Source organism: Sminthopsis crassicaudata, chromosome 3, assembly GCF_048593235.1.
Source record: "Sminthopsis crassicaudata isolate SCR6 chromosome 3, ASM4859323v1, whole genome shotgun sequence".
Lineage (NCBI taxonomy): Eukaryota > Metazoa > Chordata > Mammalia > Dasyuromorphia > Dasyuridae > Sminthopsis > Sminthopsis crassicaudata.
Genome location: NC_133619.1, coordinates 588,204,009 through 588,223,914, shown reverse-complemented (window position 1 = coordinate 588,223,914; position 19,906 = coordinate 588,204,009). Strand labels below are relative to the sequence as shown.

Sequence of the window (19,906 nt, the reverse complement as noted above, 5' to 3'; positions counted from 1 at the left end):
CCATCCTCTGACCCCTGTTTCAGAGCTGCTGGGACATTGTTTCTACTGGCTTTTCAGCTTCTTTTATGAGGGAAAGTGGATCCAAGGCACCCCTTTTTAACTTGACCAGTTAGCTTCAGATGGGGAAAGAAAGCATTTGGGAGTTTTTCACCCTGTCATTGTTTTAGTTACATGGCCTCCAAACTGCTCATATACACTTTTTACTTAGCTTACTTCAAGGTGCAATAAAAGTACCCTCATGAAGTCTTTCCCTTAGCTCTCAGGGAGTACCTGGAAGAGCAGAATATGTGGGCTTCTATCCCAAAGATATCTTAAAGAAGGAAAAGGGACCCCCATGTGCAAGAATGTTTGTGGCAGCCCTCTTTGTAGTGGCCAGAAACTGGAAACTGAGTGGATGCCCATCAATGGGAGAATGGCTGAATAAATTGTGGTAGATGAATATTATGGAATATTATGTTCTGTAAGAAACGACCAATAGGATGATTTCACGAAGGCCTGGAGAGACTTACATGAACTGATGTTGAGTGAAATGAGCAGAACCAAGAGATCATTGTATATGGAAACAAGATTACGTAATGATCAATTCTAACGGATGTGTCTTTCTCCAACAATGAGAGGAATCAGACCAGTTCCAATGGTCCTGTGATCAAAAGAGCCATCGACACCCAGAGAGAAGACTGGGGGAAGCAAGTGTGGATCACAACATGCCATTTTTACTTCTTTTGTTGTTTGTTGCATTTTTTTTTCTTTTTTCTTTCCTGTTTGATTTGATTTTTCTTGTGCAGAAGATAATTGTATAAACATGTAGCATATAGTGGATGTAATATATATCTCTACCATGTTCACATATACTGGGTTACTTGCCATCTAGAGGAGGGTGTGGGGAAAGGGGGGAATTGAAACACAAGATTTTGCAAGGGTCAATGTTGAAAAATTACCCATGCATGTTTTGAAAATAAAAAGCTTTAATTAAAAAAAAAAAAAGAAGAAGAACAGAATGAATTATTTTTTAGTTTGTTTTCATTTTCAAAATTTTGCAGTTGGTTAGGGAGAACACACATATACACACCAAACCTACAGTTGCTCTGGTATAGATACAGCAGTCAACCTGTGGAGCTTCAGGGTGTCACTCAGGGTGTGGCCAATTGTAACTCAATTGATGGTGTTGCTTCTTCCAATTCCGTCCAAGACACTTATTCATACTTTATTTAAAAAGAAAAATTCACTCCTCATTTTCTGCTCCTTATTTTCCATGACTAAATCAACTGAGTTGGGGGGAAAAATCAATTGGTCAGAGACTAGCTATCCCACCTATATATCACACTTAGAGAGGCTCAAGAAAAGTGCCATTGGGCACCTGCTATAAGGCCCAGTCCTCCTGGAGTTTCCCATGGCATTTTGCCTGCACCTTTCCCCGTGTCCTTTTCTTGCTTTCCCTTCAATCACACTATTACGCAGGTTGCCTTCTCCTCGGACTGGATTGGGAGAGAGCAGGATCTGTGCGATCTTAGCCTAAGTCTCCTGGGCCACGAGCACCCTGCCCTGATGGGCTCTTGGTGAGAGGATAGACTAGCCACACTTACCTTCCACCAGGGAGGTAAGCAGTGTCACGTTGGCTGCCTTCCGACGCCCGGCCGGCAGGTTGAGACCAATCTTCTCCAATCGCTCCCGAAGACAGCGGCCTCCATTTTTTGACTTGGCCCTATAAGAGAGGGAGGGACATAAAGGCACAGGTCAGTGGACTCCAGAAATTAGTTCAGACCCTTCTTTTCCCCCCCTACCCACCCTCCTCTGGGGGAGGAGCCTGGTTCTCATCCAAGTCCTGCTTAAGGTAGACTGAGCTCAAGAGCTCGGCATGAGGGGGGAAATGGTTGACTGTTCATTCTTACTTCCTGAGGCATTCTCAAAGACTGACAGAAAAATCTACTTTGCTTTCCATATAGAAAGATTACAATTTCAGCCTTGATATAAGGGAAAACTTTCTAACCATTAGAGACGTCCAGAAGTGCAAAGGAATGCTTTGGTATTCAATGAGTTCTCCATCATTGGAAGGGAACGGTAATTCCCACAGAGGCTGAATAACTACTTCTCAGAAAGCTAAGTGGTATAACGCAGGGACCACTGACATGTACGAAACATATGATCCTTTCTGGGCATTTTAATTTAAACTCCCTTGATTTCAATTTTATCATCTGTAAAACGGAAAGAATAACACCTACCTTCCATAATAACATTTATAAAGCACTTTGTAAACTTGAAATGCCACATAAATGATAATTTTATTATTCCTAGAGAGCCATCTCCTGCAGATGTTTTTGTCTCTCTGCTTCTGTCTCTTGTCTCTCTTCCTCCTCTTCCTCATTCCCTCTTAGATTTCAGGACTCTAAGAGAAAGTGTAGCATCATGGATATCTAGAGTGCTAGAATCTGAATCAGGAATATATCAGATACTGACTCAAATACCACCTAGCTTGGTAACTCTTAGCCCAACTTGGCTTTAAGCCCCTTATCTCTTAAAAAAAAAAAAAAAAAAAAAAAGGGGGGGGGGGTTTGAACCAGATGCTGTCCAAAGTCCCTTCCAGCTTTCAGCCTATGATTCTTTATTGGCTGGAGCAGGAGGGGGGGACAAGACTGAAGCAGGGGTAGTGTGTCTTTCAGTAGCCAGACTAGGGGGAACCTCAGAGCCTGGGACTCTCACAACAATAAAGATGACCTGAGAATGGCTCCCTGTCCTACTGGTCATTTGAGGGCCTTTGTTAGAGAAAATGGCTGACATGGCCTGGTTTTCAGGGTCTTACTATCTCCATTTGACCTGTGGTGGAGGGGCAAGCAAAGTGGCCCTACTGCCCCTTCAGAGGCTTTGCCTTAACTGCCAAGCCAAGTTCCTCCTCCCAGAGCCCTCAGCTGGGCTGGAGAACGGCTCCCCAAGGGATGCAAGCAGAGAGGGTCCGCAGTGTCTGCCCCCTGGCAGCAGCTCTGGGGGAGAACACTCTTTTCCTCCCTCTCACCTGGGCCCAGCAAACACATTCCTGCCAAGACACATTCCGACCTACACCCAGTCCCAGCATACCCTCCTCTGTCCCTGGCACACGGGCATGCCCCAGGATTACTCCAGCTGCATTGTGCTTTCTGGGTCCACATTTATATGTTTACATATAAATGTTTCTTTCCCAATAGAACAAAATGCTATTTAGCTTCCTCTGTCTCCATCTGTATCCCTCTTCTCTTTTTCCTCCTCCTCCACCCATCCCAATTAGGCCAGAGAAAATGGCTAATAGGTTGGCTTTCAGGATCTTGCTATCTCCATTTGACCTGTGGCAAATGCAGCCCACAGACAGCACACCCCATGCATGGGCACATGTACCCATATCAGGCACAGAGACATAATCCTCAAGTACCATTCTCTCCATCCCCTTGGATGGACTGTATATCATGCATGTACACACATACAGTCATGGACACATAAGACTCATCAATACCCGTCTAATATTTACAAGATACATGAGCACCTACAGTTCCCAGAATCCCTCATTCTGGACCTCAAGTCACCTTGTGCCTTCTGCACAGGTAATACCTGCCCCCAAGTGGGAGCTTCAAGGAGAAGGGGGAGTCTTGGTCTGCTCATCTAGCCGGCCCTCAGGGCTCTGCTTCCTTTCCATTAAAAGACCCTTTTCTTCCCATTTCTCTCCTGAACTCCAGAGCTTTTTTACCCAGAGACCATGAGTTAGAATTGTAAAGGATCTCAGAGATCAACTAATATACCTCTCTCATTTACTGATGAGAAACAGACCCAGAGGGAAGCTGACACCTCAAATCCCCTGTAGTGAATGGCAAAGCTGGGATTCGAATGCAGGTCTTCTGACTTCAAACGTGCAGCTCTTGGGGCTGTGCCAGGCCCTCTCCCCCCTCTCTTCTCCATTGGCTGCCTCAGCCAAGTCCTTCCCTCTTTCCGAGCTCCCCCCCAATATAATCAGCCACCAGCCTAGACTTGTGTGGGAGCTCCCGGGATAGTAGAGTCCGGGCCAGCTGGGGCCTGTCTGCAAAGCAGCTCAGCCCCCACCCACCTCCCCTAGTACAGAGGAGAGACTGGTCCAAGGAGGAGTTTCCTCCTCTCAGGGGGCTAGCTAAGGATGAGTGAAGCAACCCTACACTGGGAGATCTGGGCTGGGAGCCTTATCCTGATGTTTACTTGGCTTCGTGAACGTGGACAAGTCCCAACCGCTCCGAATCTGTTTTTCCATCTGTAAAATGGGCATCATAATTCCCCCACTACCTCCCTGGCAGTGTGGTTGTGAGGAGAATGCTCTGTGAACTTTACAGTGTTGGACTTAGGAAGGATTTAAGTCTTGGGGAGAGAAAAGGGAAGAGGAAGGGAAAGGAAAGAAGAAGCCTTTATAATCTACTCTGTACTGAGCACTTTACAAACATGATTTCACTCCATCCCAACAATAATAAGGGAGAAAGGGATCTGGCCAGCGCAGCCCATTGCTCACAAGATTGTTATTCTTTTTTTTACCTGCGCAAGACACCCCCAAGCAGGGAGGCATTGAGGCACTCTGGGGGGGACAGCCTTCTCTGCACTTCTCCCACGGTGACCTTGTACTTGGAGGTGGAGCTGAGCAGGGAAAGGCGGCCGGGTACCGAGCAGAAGACCTCGTTGGGGTTAGTGACCACGCCACTGACCAGGCTCTCCTTGTTCAAGGACAGCGCAGAGATGGCACTGCTGTTGGCTTTGGAGGGGATGGGCACTGTGGAAAACACATATTCTGAATATTTTGAAGCAATATCTCAAATCCCTGTCCCCTTCCAACTCATGCTATTTTCTATACTTTACAACATCCTCCCTCCTTCCCAGCTGAACTTCTACCCATCTTTTTTTTTCCCCCAAATCAAGAATTTATTAAGTGCTTACTATGTGTATAGCACCATGATGAGGGCTGGGGATACAAAGAAAATCAAAACAGAATACTTTTTATCCATATTATGTTATAAATTTGGAGGGGGGAGGGCGCACAACTCTTGAAGCTGGCTCACTAGTAGAATTCATCTTGGATAAGTCTTAAAGACCAGACACTGAACTGAGCCCCAAACTGAAGAGACTAGATTGCCTTGGAAAATTACGCAGTGTTTTTGTGACTCACCCACCCATCTTTGGAAGGCCAGCTTGAGCCATCTCCCCCAGTACGTCTTCCTTGATCTCCTGGTAGAGTCTACCTTTGCCTTCATGTGGCACTTTGGCCTTTTGGATTGTGTTTAATTTTTTTTACACAGGCTATTCATAGGATCATAGATTTCAGGCTGGATAAGACCCCAAAAGTCATCGAAGCCCTTTGGCTTTATTTTGTATATGAGAAAAGTGAGTTATAGAAGAGTTAAGGAATTTGTCCGAGCTTGAATGGTTAATAAATGACCGTCAGGATCTGAACTCAGATTCTTTGGCCCAGATAACAAGCTATTTGATGTCTCTGAGGGAGAGAATGAGGCTATTTTGTGCAATTCTGCTTCACTTAGATCAAGTCAAGACATCACCTGGTGATGTCACTGGGCCTCCTGGAAAACAAAGGATGAATAATGCTTTCACATACTGCCCCCTCTCTAATTTGATTACTATATATTAGTGTTTTAACCTTCACCTAGGCTATGAGCTCCATGAGGAGAGCGATGAAGGCTTAATGATCTTTTCCCTCCTCTGACACAGGACTCTACACAGTAGGCAGCCTTCCTCCATCTCCTCAGATCACAGAGAACTCCCGGACCCTTCCCTTCCCCCCTGTCCTGCCCCCAGCCCAAGACTGCCTGAATCCCTTGGGGTGGGAAGCACAAGGTTTGTCCCATGTTTGTATTTGAGTATGGATGGTGAGAGTCCATAGTAAATCCTCAGCATCCTTCCGACTGCTGGAGAGTTAGCTTAAGGTATACATCCCCTGAAGCACTTAGGTGTTACAGTGGATGCTGGGTCTGGAATCTGGAAATTTCTGAGTTCAAATTTAGCTTTAGACACTACTAGCTGTGTGACTCTGGGGAAATCATTTTAACCTCTGTTTCCCTCAGTTTCTTCAATTGTATAATGTAAATAAACCTCGAAGGTTGTGGTAGGAATCAAACGAGATATTTGTAAAATGTTACATAGATGTATAAATCCTTTCCTTCCCCTTGGCCTCCAATTCCCTTCTCCTTCCTGTCCATTTTAGCTGGTTTAGGGAGAAGCTAAGATGTAAGCTGACAACATGGCCCACTCCCTTGCAGGAATGTGAGATAAATCCCATTGGATACTCACTCCCACCCTCACCCCCTTTTCATCTGGGTGCCTCCTATTCATTACAGCCCTGGAAGAGGTGAGAAAATGGGAGAGGAATAAAGAAGGGCTGTCCACAGAGGTCTCCATTTTTTTATCTTGCCACTAGCTAGCAGAGTCACCTTCTTCTGCCAGTACCTAAGCCTTTCCAGACTGTGAGTCACATTCAAATTCTATGTCCTTTGGGCTAGAGCACCCTCTTCAAGCAAGATGGAAGGGGGCTCCCCAAATTCCAGAAACCTGTGACTCTCTACCTCACCAGTAAATTATTTTGCTAAATGGGTAAAGGCATTTGTTTTCTCTCCTCCTCTTCTTTCCCTGCAAAACCCAGCAACTTGGATCCCCTCCCAAGGTCTAGGATGGGTATGGGGGAGGAGAGTGGATGGAGGAAAGCCTGGGAAGGAGAAGGGAAAGGTGAGTGACAGAGGGTTAATGAATAGGTGCTTTGAGATCCCAGAGATGAAAGTGGCAGGAGAGGACTAAGGCCTGGTCACCTGCAGATGAAGAGTTCCTTAAATTGTCCCCTATTCAGGGGACCCCAGTTGTTCAAGAAATGCACTGGCCAAAAGGATGGAGAAAGGGGCAGTGCTTCTATGCCTTCTCACAAGTAGTGAAGACATCCCTCTCACCCAATCTTTGTGTCCTTCTGCTCTTTCCTTTAGCAATAGCTTAGGAGAAAAACTCAGGAAACCTAGTTTCCTAGGTCTCCTCTGCAGAACTCCTCACAGCCCCAGGGCAAAGAACATTAATGAGCAGTTTAGTGCTTTGAGATCCCCAAGATGAAAGGGCCAAAGAGGGCGGGTGTCTGTGTGGGGTGGCACCCTATATTTTCCATAAACTAATCTAATCTCATCTAGCTTTGGGGTGGGAGGCAAAGACTACCCAAGCTCAGGTGAATCCCCTGTTCGGTTGGGGGTGGGTGAGGGATGGAGGGAAAGGGAGGGCTGGAGCCCTCAGGCTGGGGATTTCCCCCAAAAAAGGAGCTTCCCAAGCCCAGCCAGCACAGGTCAAATCCCAACTCCCACAACCAAATTCTGGTTCTAACACTTCTCTTCTATGCCCTGACCAAACTATCCCCATGACATCATCCTCTCAGGATGAAACAATGGATTCACAGCCTTGACTGTGACTTTACCGTACCCCCCCATTCCCTCACCCCTACCTCCAACCCTCCCCCAATAAACTCAGCCTGCCTATGGACTTCTTCATTACCACCAGTTTTTTCTAGAGCTCAGACTAAGGACCTCCACTGAAAAAGCAGCTCCCTTCCTGACTCTGAAACTACAGGGACCTCAAGAGGGGGAGGAGGGGGCTGAAGAAGAAAAACTCAGCATGACACAGACCAGGTTACTTAGGTGACACAGGAACAAACACTTACATGCAACCCCCAGAACACCAACATACCAAGGGAGATAGGGTGGGGGACTTGGACTCAGGAGACACAACAGTCCAGGGGCTGTGAGAAAGAAGGTTGGAGAGGGGAAAACCAAAGCCAGAGAGGTGATGGCTTGGGACAGAGCAGGGCCTTGACCAGAATTTCCACTAATATGGCTAATTTCTCAGTCTCTGGGCAATCTTTTTTTCTCATTATCCTTTAGAAGTAGAAATCCATGCTCCAGGTCGCAGAATTCCAAAGTCCCCTGTATGGCATCATATTGGAGGTAGGGTTATGGGATAGGCCATGGCATTTGAGGAAAAGGCTTTCTTTCCAGACTTTGGGTTTCTTGACTTCCATTTCAGCCACCAAAGGAGTCAGAATTCTGTCCTGATCAGGTCAAAATCTTTAGGATCCCTAGGCCCAATTCCTGGGCCCCTTCCCCTGCTCAGGTTCTCCTTCTGACCCTTCTTTCAGAGAATTAAGGTGAGGTAGGGCTGGGGTAAAGGAGGGGAATGGGATACCATAATACACCCATCGAGGTGTCCCCCATACTCATTCTGGTCTGAGGCGCTGGAACAATTCTGTATATGTTCAAGTGCACCTGATGAATTAGAAGGTGCTATCTGGGGATAAAAGTGACGCCAGCTGTGGAAGATTTCCCCTTTGCACAGTTTTTATGTAAGAGCTGCTTTGTTTTGACTCCAAGGTAGACTGCGGTTCAAAACATTGTAAGGGACAGCCAGAAGCACTGTGGAAAGGTACATGGCCCAGGTTTGTGGAGTAAGGGTCAGACGGAAGCAGAGAGTTTCTTTGGATCAATCAGCAGTTCTTATGTCCTTCCCTGGATTATACCGAGGTTTAGGCAGATAAGTCTCTTCAGCTAAGAAGGACCAGAGTCTCAGACTGACAGGAGGGGGAAGATAGGAAAGGCATGGGGACTCTTCAACATACACGAAAGAAAAAAATTCAGACACACATACAGAGAGACCCACAACAGAAAAGATGCAGACACATAAAGTCACCTTATAAATGGACATGCTCCCAGAGACCCCGAGAGATTTAGAATATTTTAGGAGCTAGAAGCTAGAAGAGACCTCAGATTTAACAGATGAAAAAAAAGCAATAATGTGACTTAAAGGCAGGACTAGGTCTCTGGATTCCAAAGCCAGTACTCTTTCATTAGGAATCACAGATCTAAAGTCAGAAACAACATCAAAGATCTTCTCGTTTTACAGAGGGGGAAGGTTGAGGCATTAAGTGACTTGATCAGATAGCACCAGAGTGGGGATGTACCACTCTCTCCAGAGACAGAGTGTAGTACACACTTTGGGCACATGTACATACACGCTTCCTGTGAAGTCCCATTCCTCCTCATGGCAGGGAAGTGGCCAGAGTTCTCCAAGACTCTCTCAACCAGAGGGGAAAACTTGGCAAGAAGGCCACAGGCTCTGGGGGGCTCACAGAGCTAGGGAGGACAAGGACCAACTTAAGATAACTCAGGAGGATTTTTAAGATGAATTTTTGGTCACCCCCAGTTCTCTAAGACAGCCTACTCCTTTATAAAGGAATTGTGGCTTGGGCCAAGGAAGATTGTGCTCACAATGAAGAACTGACCAAAGTATTGACGTGTATATACGTCATACATCTCACATCACATACACCACACACATATCCCCTATAACTTCTGGAATCAGAAGGGACCATGGAGAAGATTCCTAAACTATAAAAAATAATTAGAAGGATTCTGGGGCAGTTCAAGTCCAGTTTTAGATATTTAAAATTTACTGGCTGTGTGACCCTGGGCAAGTCACTTAATCCCAATTGCCTCCCCTCAAAAAAGGGTTCTCAGAAACCATCTAGCCCAATTCTCATTTTACAGATAGGGAAACTGAGGCCCAAATTAGTTAAGTGACTTTTTACAATTCCCCCCCACACGATTACACATAAAAAGCTAAATGCTTTTCCTGAAGTCAAATAAATAGTAAGCCATGATCCTTGATTCCAAACTAATCATCTTTTCATAGTGCCTTAGAGGAAATAAAAACCAACAGATCAATTCTTCCTTTTCCTGTCCTTCACTACCAAATTGTATCTGAGAGGGACATAAAATATACATTCCCACATGGATGGGAAACAGGTGTTCTTGGAAGGATATACTGCAAATTATTACTTGTCTTCATTACACATAGGTAAAGTGAGACCCAGAGTGCAAGGGATTTGCTTGAGGCCATTCACTAGTCAATGGTAAAACTGCTTTTTGGCCTCCTGATTCTTTGTCCAGCATTTCATACATAGCACCAGGCTTCAGAGAGTAACACAGTTTTACACTGAGACACTTCCCGGGATGGTATTCCCAGTAGCTCTCATTCACAGCCTCTACTTTCTCTTGTGCTCCCTGAGGGAATTCTAAGGTGAATGATGCCTCCATTCCAGACATACTTCAAATACAGAAAGGAGAGGAAACTATTTTATCCCAAATGGGGCCCAACTTAGACTTAGTTTCTCAATAAATAGTTGGAGAAAGGGTTGGTAAGGGGGTAAAAAATGGAAACCTCTTCAGTCATTTTTCTCCCCTAGTTTTTTTCAACTCCACAATTTTTCTGTTGTTCAGTTATGTCTGACTCTGAGATTGGGATTGGAATTTTTTTGGCAAAGGAACTGGAATGGTTTGCCATTTCTTTCTTCAGATGATTTTACAGATGAGAAAACTGACGCAAGGAGTAAATCTAGGGTCATACAACTAATAAATGTCCAAAACACATATGAACTTGACTCTTCTTGACTCCAGAGCCAGTGCTCTGTCCACTGCACTATCTAGCTGTATTCACTGTTCCTTAACTATCCCAGACTCTCCATTTCTCCCATTGCCCATGACCATTGCCCCAAATTCCTCTATATTATCTCAAGTCCACTGCTCACCATCTTCCCCTAACACCCTCATTCACTGTCCTCTAACTCCCAACATCTCCCACTGTACAATACCCAGTGGGTGAATTCAATACCACAATGTTCCCCAAATACTCACTTATCTCTAAATCCTCCTTACTTTCCTCCAATTTCCCAATCATAACCCCCTGAACCTCCCCAATGTCACCCCCCTTTCTCCCTCCATTTCCACAATATTCCTACCATCCCCAACTCCTCCCCAGTTTCTCAGCTTCTTCCACTTGCTATTCCCCAACTTCTATCACTCAGTTTCTCTCATTATTTCCACAAGTCTCCCACTAACCCTCAACTCCCCCCACTCATTGCTCCCAGTTCCTACATATTGTCCTTAACTTTCCAGCTACTGTCACTGAGTAGTTTTGGAAGGGTTTTTAGACACCAGACTAGTTCAACCAATTCCTAAATAAGAATCCTTTCTCCCACACTCCTCAAGAATGGTGTCTAACTTCTGATGAAAGGGAACCACTGCCTTCTGAGGCATCCCTGCTCACTTTGGGACAGCTCTCATTATAAGGAAGCATTTCTTTGCTTTGAGCCAAGCTAAATATGTCTCAGGTATCCATTCACTGCTCTTGAAATACCTGAAAACTGTTATACCTTCCCCCATCCTTCCCTAGATTACTCTTCTCCAGATTAAAAATAGCCAATTTCTGATCCTTATACCCTCACTGCATGTTTTCCAACCTTGCACCATACTCTGTACCTTCTTCTAGACATGTTTTATCTTGTTGAGTACCCAGAAAGTGACCTAACTAGAGTAGAATATAGTGATAATAATAATAGCTAATAGTACTTATTATGTCCCAGGCACTATGAAAAATGCTTTACAATTATGGTCTCATTTAATCCTCAGAATCCTTGGAGTTAGGTGATATTATTATCCCCATTTTACAGATGAGAAAACCGAAGCAGAAGTTAAGTCACTTGACTATTTGAAGCCACATTTAAATTTAAATCTTCTTGATTCTAAGCCCTAACCTCTCTTCACCATACTGCCCCCATTTCCTTCCTCATTCTACATATTATTAAGCATTTCTTAATTCCATCACATACTCAAGTCAGTTCATACAAGCATTCCAAAGTTTTCCTGAAATCATTCTTTTCTTCATTTCTAATAGCACCATGCATTTCATTACCTTCATATACCATAATATGTTCAACACATTGATGGTACCTTCTTGGTTTTTAGTTCTGTTACCACCATTAAGAACTGCTCTAATATTTTTCCATCTCTTGATCCTTTAATTCTTTCCTCTTTAGGTGGCACTTCAGAACTCTACCATGCCCCCAAGTTAGGTACATTCCCTTCCACCATCAACCCCTTTCAGCCTCCTTTTATGTGTTGTCTAACCCCTAGAGAATATAAGCTCTTTGAGATCAGGGACTGTGTTTCTTTTTATTTCTATTTGTACTCCCAGCATTGCATATGAAGCCTGGTCCACAGTGAGCACTTAATACTTGTCAATCATTGGATTTTTTGGCTGCCATTTGACACAATTGATTTCATATCTTTTCCACAAAAATGGTCATCAACCAGTCTTCTTTCCCCTAATATTTATTATTTTCAGTTCTGAATCCCTTTGCTTCCCTAGCCCTCACCCATTGAGAAGGCAAGAAAAACAAAACCACACATCATAAGTATATATAGTCATGTAAAATAAATTCCTGCATTAGCTGTGGAAAAAAAGAAAAAGAAAGAAAAGAAGAAGGAAAGAGAAAGAAGAGAGGAAGGAAAGAGAAAGAAAGAGAGGGGGGAGGGGAAGGAAGGAAGAAAGAGAGGGAGGGAGGGAAGGAGGGAGGAAGGAAGAAAGGTAGAAAAGGAAAGGAGGGAAGGAAAAAGGGAAGATAGGAAGAAAGAAAGGAGAGGGAAGGAGGAAGGAGGAGAGAAAAATATGGCTCAAGCTGCACTCTGAATCCATCGGCCCTCTAATGGAACAGAGAATATAGTAGAAAAAAAAGAATCGATTTTGGTGTATAAGAAATAGAATAGTGGAAAGAGAACTTAATTAACCTTTCTGTGCCTCAGTGTCCCTCTCAGTAAAGAGGAGACAATCATACATGTACATTCAGCACAAGGGGTTGTGAAGGAAGCCTTTAGATAATTATAATTTTAGTCCCAACTTTGCCATGTGATCATGGGCAGATTTTTAACTTTCCTTTTCAATTTTCTTCCTCTTCAGTAAAATGGGGGGTAGAGAAGGGAGGATTATTCCAGCTCTTTTAACTAAAGTAATCTAGGATCATCAGTACCACTGATGGCAGGAACACCTGGGCAGCTCTCCCTTACACCCTGCTATGGGTACTTGTCACCAGTGGGAGTTCTAGTGAGATCCAACTACAAGCAAAGTAAGCTATCTTCACTGGTCTGTATCTTCACAGGGGACAGAAATGTCTGGAGCTTGAGGCAGAGAAGTAGGGAAAAGAGGAAATAAAACAGGAATCTGGGATCCACAGAAAGAGCCAGCAAATAGCATCCAACATCCTCGAAGAGACACAACAGACACACAAGCTTGGGAATCCAGTTACATACTGCTCTCCAGTTTTATTCTCCAAAGGTAGTACCATATAGAGGAAAGAGCACAGAATTTGGAGTGTTCAAGAGAGGGCAATAAGGTTGGATGACAAATAGCCAACATCATCTGGAGATTCCATGAAGGAACTGGGAAATCTCAAGAGGAACAGGATAGCTGGACCGGAGTGGCTGTTAGGAATTGGGGATTGTTAGCAGGGAGAAGTCAAGTCAATGGGTATTTATTTACTAAGTGACTGCTGTCTTCCAGGTGCTAACGTAAGAGCTCCAGACATAACATAAAGAGGTCAAAAAATCCAATCCGTGGTCATAATCTAACATGAAAAACAACATGCAAACAAGATGCAGATAGGATGAAATGGGAGCCCTCTGCTTGGTCACAGGATCTTACTCTTAGAGCACAGGTTCTTAATCTGGTCCACAGAACCTCAAAGAATCCATAGAGAGATGTCAGGATGTCCATATGCTTTATTTCAATATATCTGCTTTCTTTTGTATTGTTATTTATGTGATTTTATGTATTTAAAAGCATTCTGATAACTTAATTATTCTCAGCAATACAATGATCCAAAACAACTCTGAAGGATTTATCATGAAAAATGCTATCCATCCTCCAAAGAAAGAATTGATAGAGTCTGAACGCAGATTGAAGCATACTTTTACTTTATTTTTCTTTTCACTTTTGAGTCTTTGTTCTCTTTTGCAACATGGATAACACTTGTTTTGCATGACTGCACATGTATAATTTATATCAAAGTACTTGCCTTCTCAAGAATGGGGAGGGAAGGGAAAGAGGAAACTTGAAACTCAGAAATTATAAAAAATGAATGTTAAAATTGTATTTTATATGCAATCAAGAAAAAATAAAAATTAAAACATTAAAACAACAATAATCTGAAGAGTTTCACCATAAGTTCCAGATTGCTCAAAGGACCATTAAAAAAAAAAAAAAAAAGAAAGATTAAAAACCCCTGACTTAGAATTTAAAGGGAATTTTGATTCTTCATGTTCATCTCTCATAACTTATTTTATAGTTGAGACAATTGAGGCCTCATATAATTAACTCACTCAAGTTTGAATCACCTAGTTAATGGCAAAGCCAGGGCCTCTTGCTCAGGTGCAAGATGGACTAGCACAGTGCCTGGCACATCACAGCAATGTAATAAATGCTTATTGATTGGACTAGATCAGTAGTTTTTAACCCTTTTTTGTGTCATAGAATCATTTCCAGCCTCATGAAGCCCATAGACTCCTCAGAGTCATGTCTTTTTTTTTTTTTTAATGCATAATGAAAGGAAATGCTGTTTTAGTTATTCTTTAGTGAAAATAAAGATGTTATTTTTTTTTCTCTAAAAGGTTGAGATCCCCTGGACTAGATTATTAATCGGTACCAACCTGGGTTCAGACATTGACACTAGCTGCATAATCACAAGTTACAGGACCTCAGTCTATTCTCTAGGATTTATCTGTTAAGTAGATAGAATCAAAGATCTTCTTCTAGTGGTATATGAATGAGAGACCCCTGTGGTATAATCGGATAGTGCTGGACTTGAGAAAGGACTTGATTTGAATTTCAGTTTTTTCTCCTCTCTGAACCTGCTTCCTCATTTATAGAATCAATCACAGGACTCAAAAATGAAAGTTACCTTAGACCTTATCTAACAGATTCATTTCACATTTCACAGATGAGGAAAGAGGGACCCAGATTGTGGCCTTGTGCTAAAGTCACACGGGTCAGACCACTTAGCTTTAGTTAAGATTTCCAGTGGGGACAAGGAACCCATCTGCTCCTAATTGATTAAGTTTGAAATCAGGATATTTGATCACCTAGCCCACCCCTCTCCACCCTTTTCACAAAAGTAGCAAGAGGAACTTTTTCAAATGTTTTGTTGAACTCTGGATAAAATGTACACACTGTTCCATTTGCTAATCCATTAATCCTAACTAGAAAGAAAATAAGGCTAATCTGGCAGGACTTGTCTTTGATGAAGCTATGCTGACTCCATTATCATCACTGACTTTTAAAGACTGTGTCTGTCACAATAAGTTTTAGAGTTGAAGAGAGGCTCCCTCACTTGTATATAATTAGGTGATATATAATTAATATAAATTAAATATTTCAATCTCTACCTTTGCTTGAAAATCAGAAGAAGAAAAAAAATAATAAAAGGAATATATGCCCTATTTGGTTCCTGGATTATTTTTCTCATTCTCCCTAATCTGCTAATTCTGCTAATTTTTAAAATTATTTTTTAGGGGGTGGGGCAATTGGGGTTAAGTGATATGCCCATGGTCACACAGGTGTCTGAGCCATCTTCTAGCTGCTCCCAATTCTGTCAATTTCAATGGAACAATTTTTGGTTTAGAATCCTCAATGCCTAGACTTTTAACAGATTCTTCTCAAATTAAATTGAAAATCTCAAAATGTAATTAGGCTGGGCTTAGTGACCATTAACAATAACAACAAGCTAGCATTTACATAGCATTTCAAAATTTGCAAAGTTAATTCTTATAAAAGATAGGTGCTATTATTAGCCCCATTTTACAGATAAGGAAACTGAGCCAGAAGTAGTGACTTGCCCATTTTACAGATAAAGAAATTGAGAAAGAGGTCAAATGTCTTTAGTCATACAACTAGTAAATGAGGTGGAATTTGAACTCACATCTTTCTAACTCTAGTCCCCATGTTGTATAGGCTACATAGCTGTCTTTCAAAACCAAAGCAAGATGCTCTATTACTAGATCTCAATTTATATACCAATTGTTTTTGTTCTGTTCTTTCTATTCTAAAGGTTATTATTAGACAGCTAGATGGTGCAGAAGACCTGAGCTCAAATCCTAACCTGATTATATATCGTGATACTGAATTATATATAGCTGTGTGATGCTGGTCAAGTCATGTACAAACTTTAAAACTGAGGGTGTGGGGGTGGGATTGCTCTCCATGGTACAGAAAAAAAATAATAAATTGAAAATTGTCTTCCTTCTGTTGTTTGTTTTTAATTGTCTAATCAATACTAAGCATTAGATCCTATTCTCCACTATAGCAAAAAATTCATGTCTCACAACTAGGAGATAAAATAAGAGATTAGTCCAGACTTCCACATGGAGTTAGGATCAGAGCTAGAGTTCAGAATGAGATTTCCTGGCTCCTAAGGCACCACACTGCCTCAAGCGGCCAATAATTCTCCCTCACTAGGCAAAGGAGTTCCTTTAGGTTGCTGTTTTTTTATGTCACCCTCTGATCACCATGGTCCCTGAAAAATTAAGTCACGTAAGTCAATGGAGAGCTTTTCAACTTTTTCTCTTCTTGAAAAGCACTTCAATTTAGTGGAAGGAAAGCCACACTTGAAATTAGGAGCCCCGAATTCAAATCTTGCCTCACATATTTACCAACTGTATGATCATGAACACATGACACAACTCCTTAAAATTTCAGTTTCCCCATCTGTAAAACTACCATAACACTTGTATTAGTAAGCACAGAACCCTAGAAGATAATAACACAACTAGCATTCCGGTTGGCAAATTTGCATCTCTACCCCCCTGTAATTCCTAGTGATTCAGAGTCATTGCCTCCTGAGTAGACAACTCCTTCCCCTTTTTTCTTTTTCTACATTTTTGTGCTTCATACAACTCTTCAGTTCCTTTTCCCATTGTGCCCTATGGAATCCCAACTCAATTCCATCTTAAATCTCTTATTTCATGGATACTTTGTTTTATACAAAATGTCCTGTATCTCTGGGCCATCTCTCCATTGCTAGTTGCTCATTCTCTCATGTCCCATGACACACTGAGGATGGAGGATGAACTGGTTTACACCCTGCTCCCCCTGCCATAATAACTAAGCAATCTCTCTTCCCCTGAGTCATTCTGTCCATGTCATCTTGTTCAGATCTTTGTTACTGTAAGCAAACCACAAAGTCATTCTTTTTATGAATGTTTACCTTTAAACCATTATCCCTTCCCAATGATTCTACTCCTTTGCAACAAAGAAATACAACGAAACAAATCAAATCAACATATTGGTGGTATCTGAAGATGTACTCCTCATTCCTCAGCTATAGTCCACCACCTTAATGTTTGGAAAGGCAGCAGACTTCACCCTTAGTCCTTTCTCACAAGTTTTTCTCTTTGTTTCTATATCTGTATACTCCCAAATACATCTGTTGATATCTACTCAAGTATCCTGGTCTCTCAATTCACTGGCACTCTTACCTCCCATTACCTTTATTACTCCACTCTATTTCATCACTCATTTGGATGATCAATAATTTAGCTCGACGTCATCCATAAAGCTCATCTCACTGATTTTGAACTCTGAAATTCCACTTATTATAATTTCCTGTTCTGTCATCTCATCTTCTGCTTCAATAATCCCAAAACTATTCCTTATTCTTACTACAATCTTAAGAACTTTCATTCATCTCTCTGTTCTCTATTCTCCCAGTTGAGCATACCTGCCCTTTTGCATTTTGTATGTTCTAAGATTTATATACTGTCCGCCATCTCTTGACTCCTATGTCCTTCCAGTCTTTAGCTATGAATCTCACTCTCCCACATCCATACCACTACCACCTGCTTTCTCTACTTGAATTGCAGAGCTACAATCCAATGTGAAGAAGTGACATTATTATATTAAATTCATCCATTACAAATTCTTGTTCCTAATCTCAACTAAACCTTTCACTGTTACAAGACAAAACTTATTTTAATCAACCATCCATCTCATTGCTCTCCATAGCTATTCTAAATCTTTTCTCAAGTCCCCAGTGACTACTCATTAACTCTCTCTCAGCTGACATTCTATTTCACTGAGAAAATAAAGGTCATTGGTTAGATCTCTTTCTAACTATGATTCAACATCTTAGTTTATTCTCTCCTGAGGTCTAGTACTCATCCACAGCTCTATTTACCTAACTTTTTTTTACTATTTACCTATTTTACCTAACTGCCTTTCTCTCTAAGGAAGAACTGGCCCTTCTACTTCCCAAGGCCAACCTTCTCTCCAATCCACGTTTTCCATGTCATCCTCTCTGATCTCCTCCATAAGCTTACTCCATTCATTATTCATTCCCTCATCTTCATTCTGTCCTTATCTATCCTCTCCTTACCTGATGCCTCCAAATATGGTCAGGTTTCCCCTCCCATCCTTAAAAACCTTTCTCATCCTACCATCTTTTCAAGCTGCCATCCCTCGAGCTAGCTCCTCCTTTTCACTTTCAAAGTCTTAGAATTATCCACATGCTCTGCTTCCATTTCCCTGACAATCTCAAGTGCTTAATCCAACAACTTTTCCTCAGTCCCTATTTTTCTCTCCCTCAGAAGCCTTTGATACTATGTACCACATATCTCTCCTAGAACTTCTTAAGACACTGTTTGCGTCTGCATCTCATCCTGATTGATTGCTTCCCCCTTTTCTGTCTACTATACAGGATCTTTTCTATTTCCTCCTCCCTTACTCTGGGTCTTCTCTAGAGCTCTGTCCCTGGCCCTCTTTTCTTCATTCTCTTAAGCATGAGGAGCCACATGTGATCATTTCCTCCTTTTCTACCAGACTGCATGCATTATGGACTTTCTTCTTCACAAGTCTCCCCAAAATCTTTTTAGAAATCTTATCACCTTTAAGATCCAATCAGCCTACGTACTCACACCTTATCAATACCCTCCACCCCTTTGATTGAAGGGTGGTTCCAGGCTGGACTGATATCTTCTCATTTCCCACCTAGATACACTAATTTTGAACTTCTTTTACTTCTTCATCATGTCCCACCCCACACTTTCAGCTTTATTTTGGATACTTCTTTGTCACTGTAAACCCTTTGAGAGTAGAAACTCTCTTTTTGCCTTTCTGTGTATACTCAGTGCCTGACACATAGAAGACACTTAATAAATGTTTATTGATCTTATTCTTTGCAAACCTCATCACTCCCCTCCTCAACAAACTCAAGTGGTTTCCAGGTACCCATTAACATTACCAATTACTGAGAAAATTGAACCACTCCAATCTGAATTGTCTTAGGATTCTGAAGATTATCTGGCAAAATACGCTACCAGACACTAAGGTCCTTTCTAGAGCTAATCAAGCATTTAAACTCCACCACAAAGAGCAAAATGGGCTGGCAAAATGGTTCAAATGACAAATGTACATTTGTCTAAAAGAGTGTACTCACGTAAAGCAAGCATTCATACAGAAGTCAAAAGAATAAAGGCAAGGACATTCCCAAGGTCTCTTCGAGACTTTGGAATCCATTGTGAAGTAAGGAAGACACTGGCATCCTGACATGCTTGCATCAAAAAAGACACTCTGCTCAAGAAGCAAATCAGAATTTCAGTAGTTCAAAAGAAATATGTAAATTTAGACATTTGCAACCAAATAGTGCCAAATGAACTACTTGTGTCCAAGCTGTGGTAGAGCTAAGATTGCATTAGTTTGATCAGTCAAAGTTGGATATATTCTTCATTCTACATTTACCTCCCTAGCTTGATGTCATTTGGGTTCTCTTTGGGTACAAATGACAAGGAAAGAAGGACTACTATCATGAAATATAAACTCTGCTCCATCTTATCTTCAGGTCTCTTCATTGGTTGTCTCCCATGGCTGAAATGTTCTATCTCTTCACCTCTGATTCTGACTTTGCTTCAAGTCTCCAGCTTTGACTCCTGCTTTGTTTTCAAGGCTCATCTCCTAAGTAGGGCAGTGACAAGGTACCTCAAAAAGATTGTTTTGAAAGCTGTGTGGAATTTCTACATGAAGC

At 42.1% G+C, this 19,906-nt stretch overlaps 1 protein-coding gene across 1 annotated transcript in view; it reads right to left on the bottom strand.

Moving 5' to 3' along the window:
• TFAP2E (transcription factor AP-2 epsilon) overlaps positions 1 to 19,906 on the bottom strand; it is a 35,648-nt gene that overhangs the window by 5,682 nt on the left and 10,060 nt on the right. The window contains exons 4-5 of the mRNA XM_074305104.1: positions 4,516 to 4,747; positions 1,584 to 1,702 (exon numbers count right to left, since the gene is read on the bottom strand). Coding sequence (XP_074161205.1) covers positions 1,584 to 1,702; positions 4,516 to 4,747 — 351 coding nt within the window. The remainder of the gene's footprint in view (positions 1 to 1,583; positions 1,703 to 4,515; positions 4,748 to 19,906) is intronic.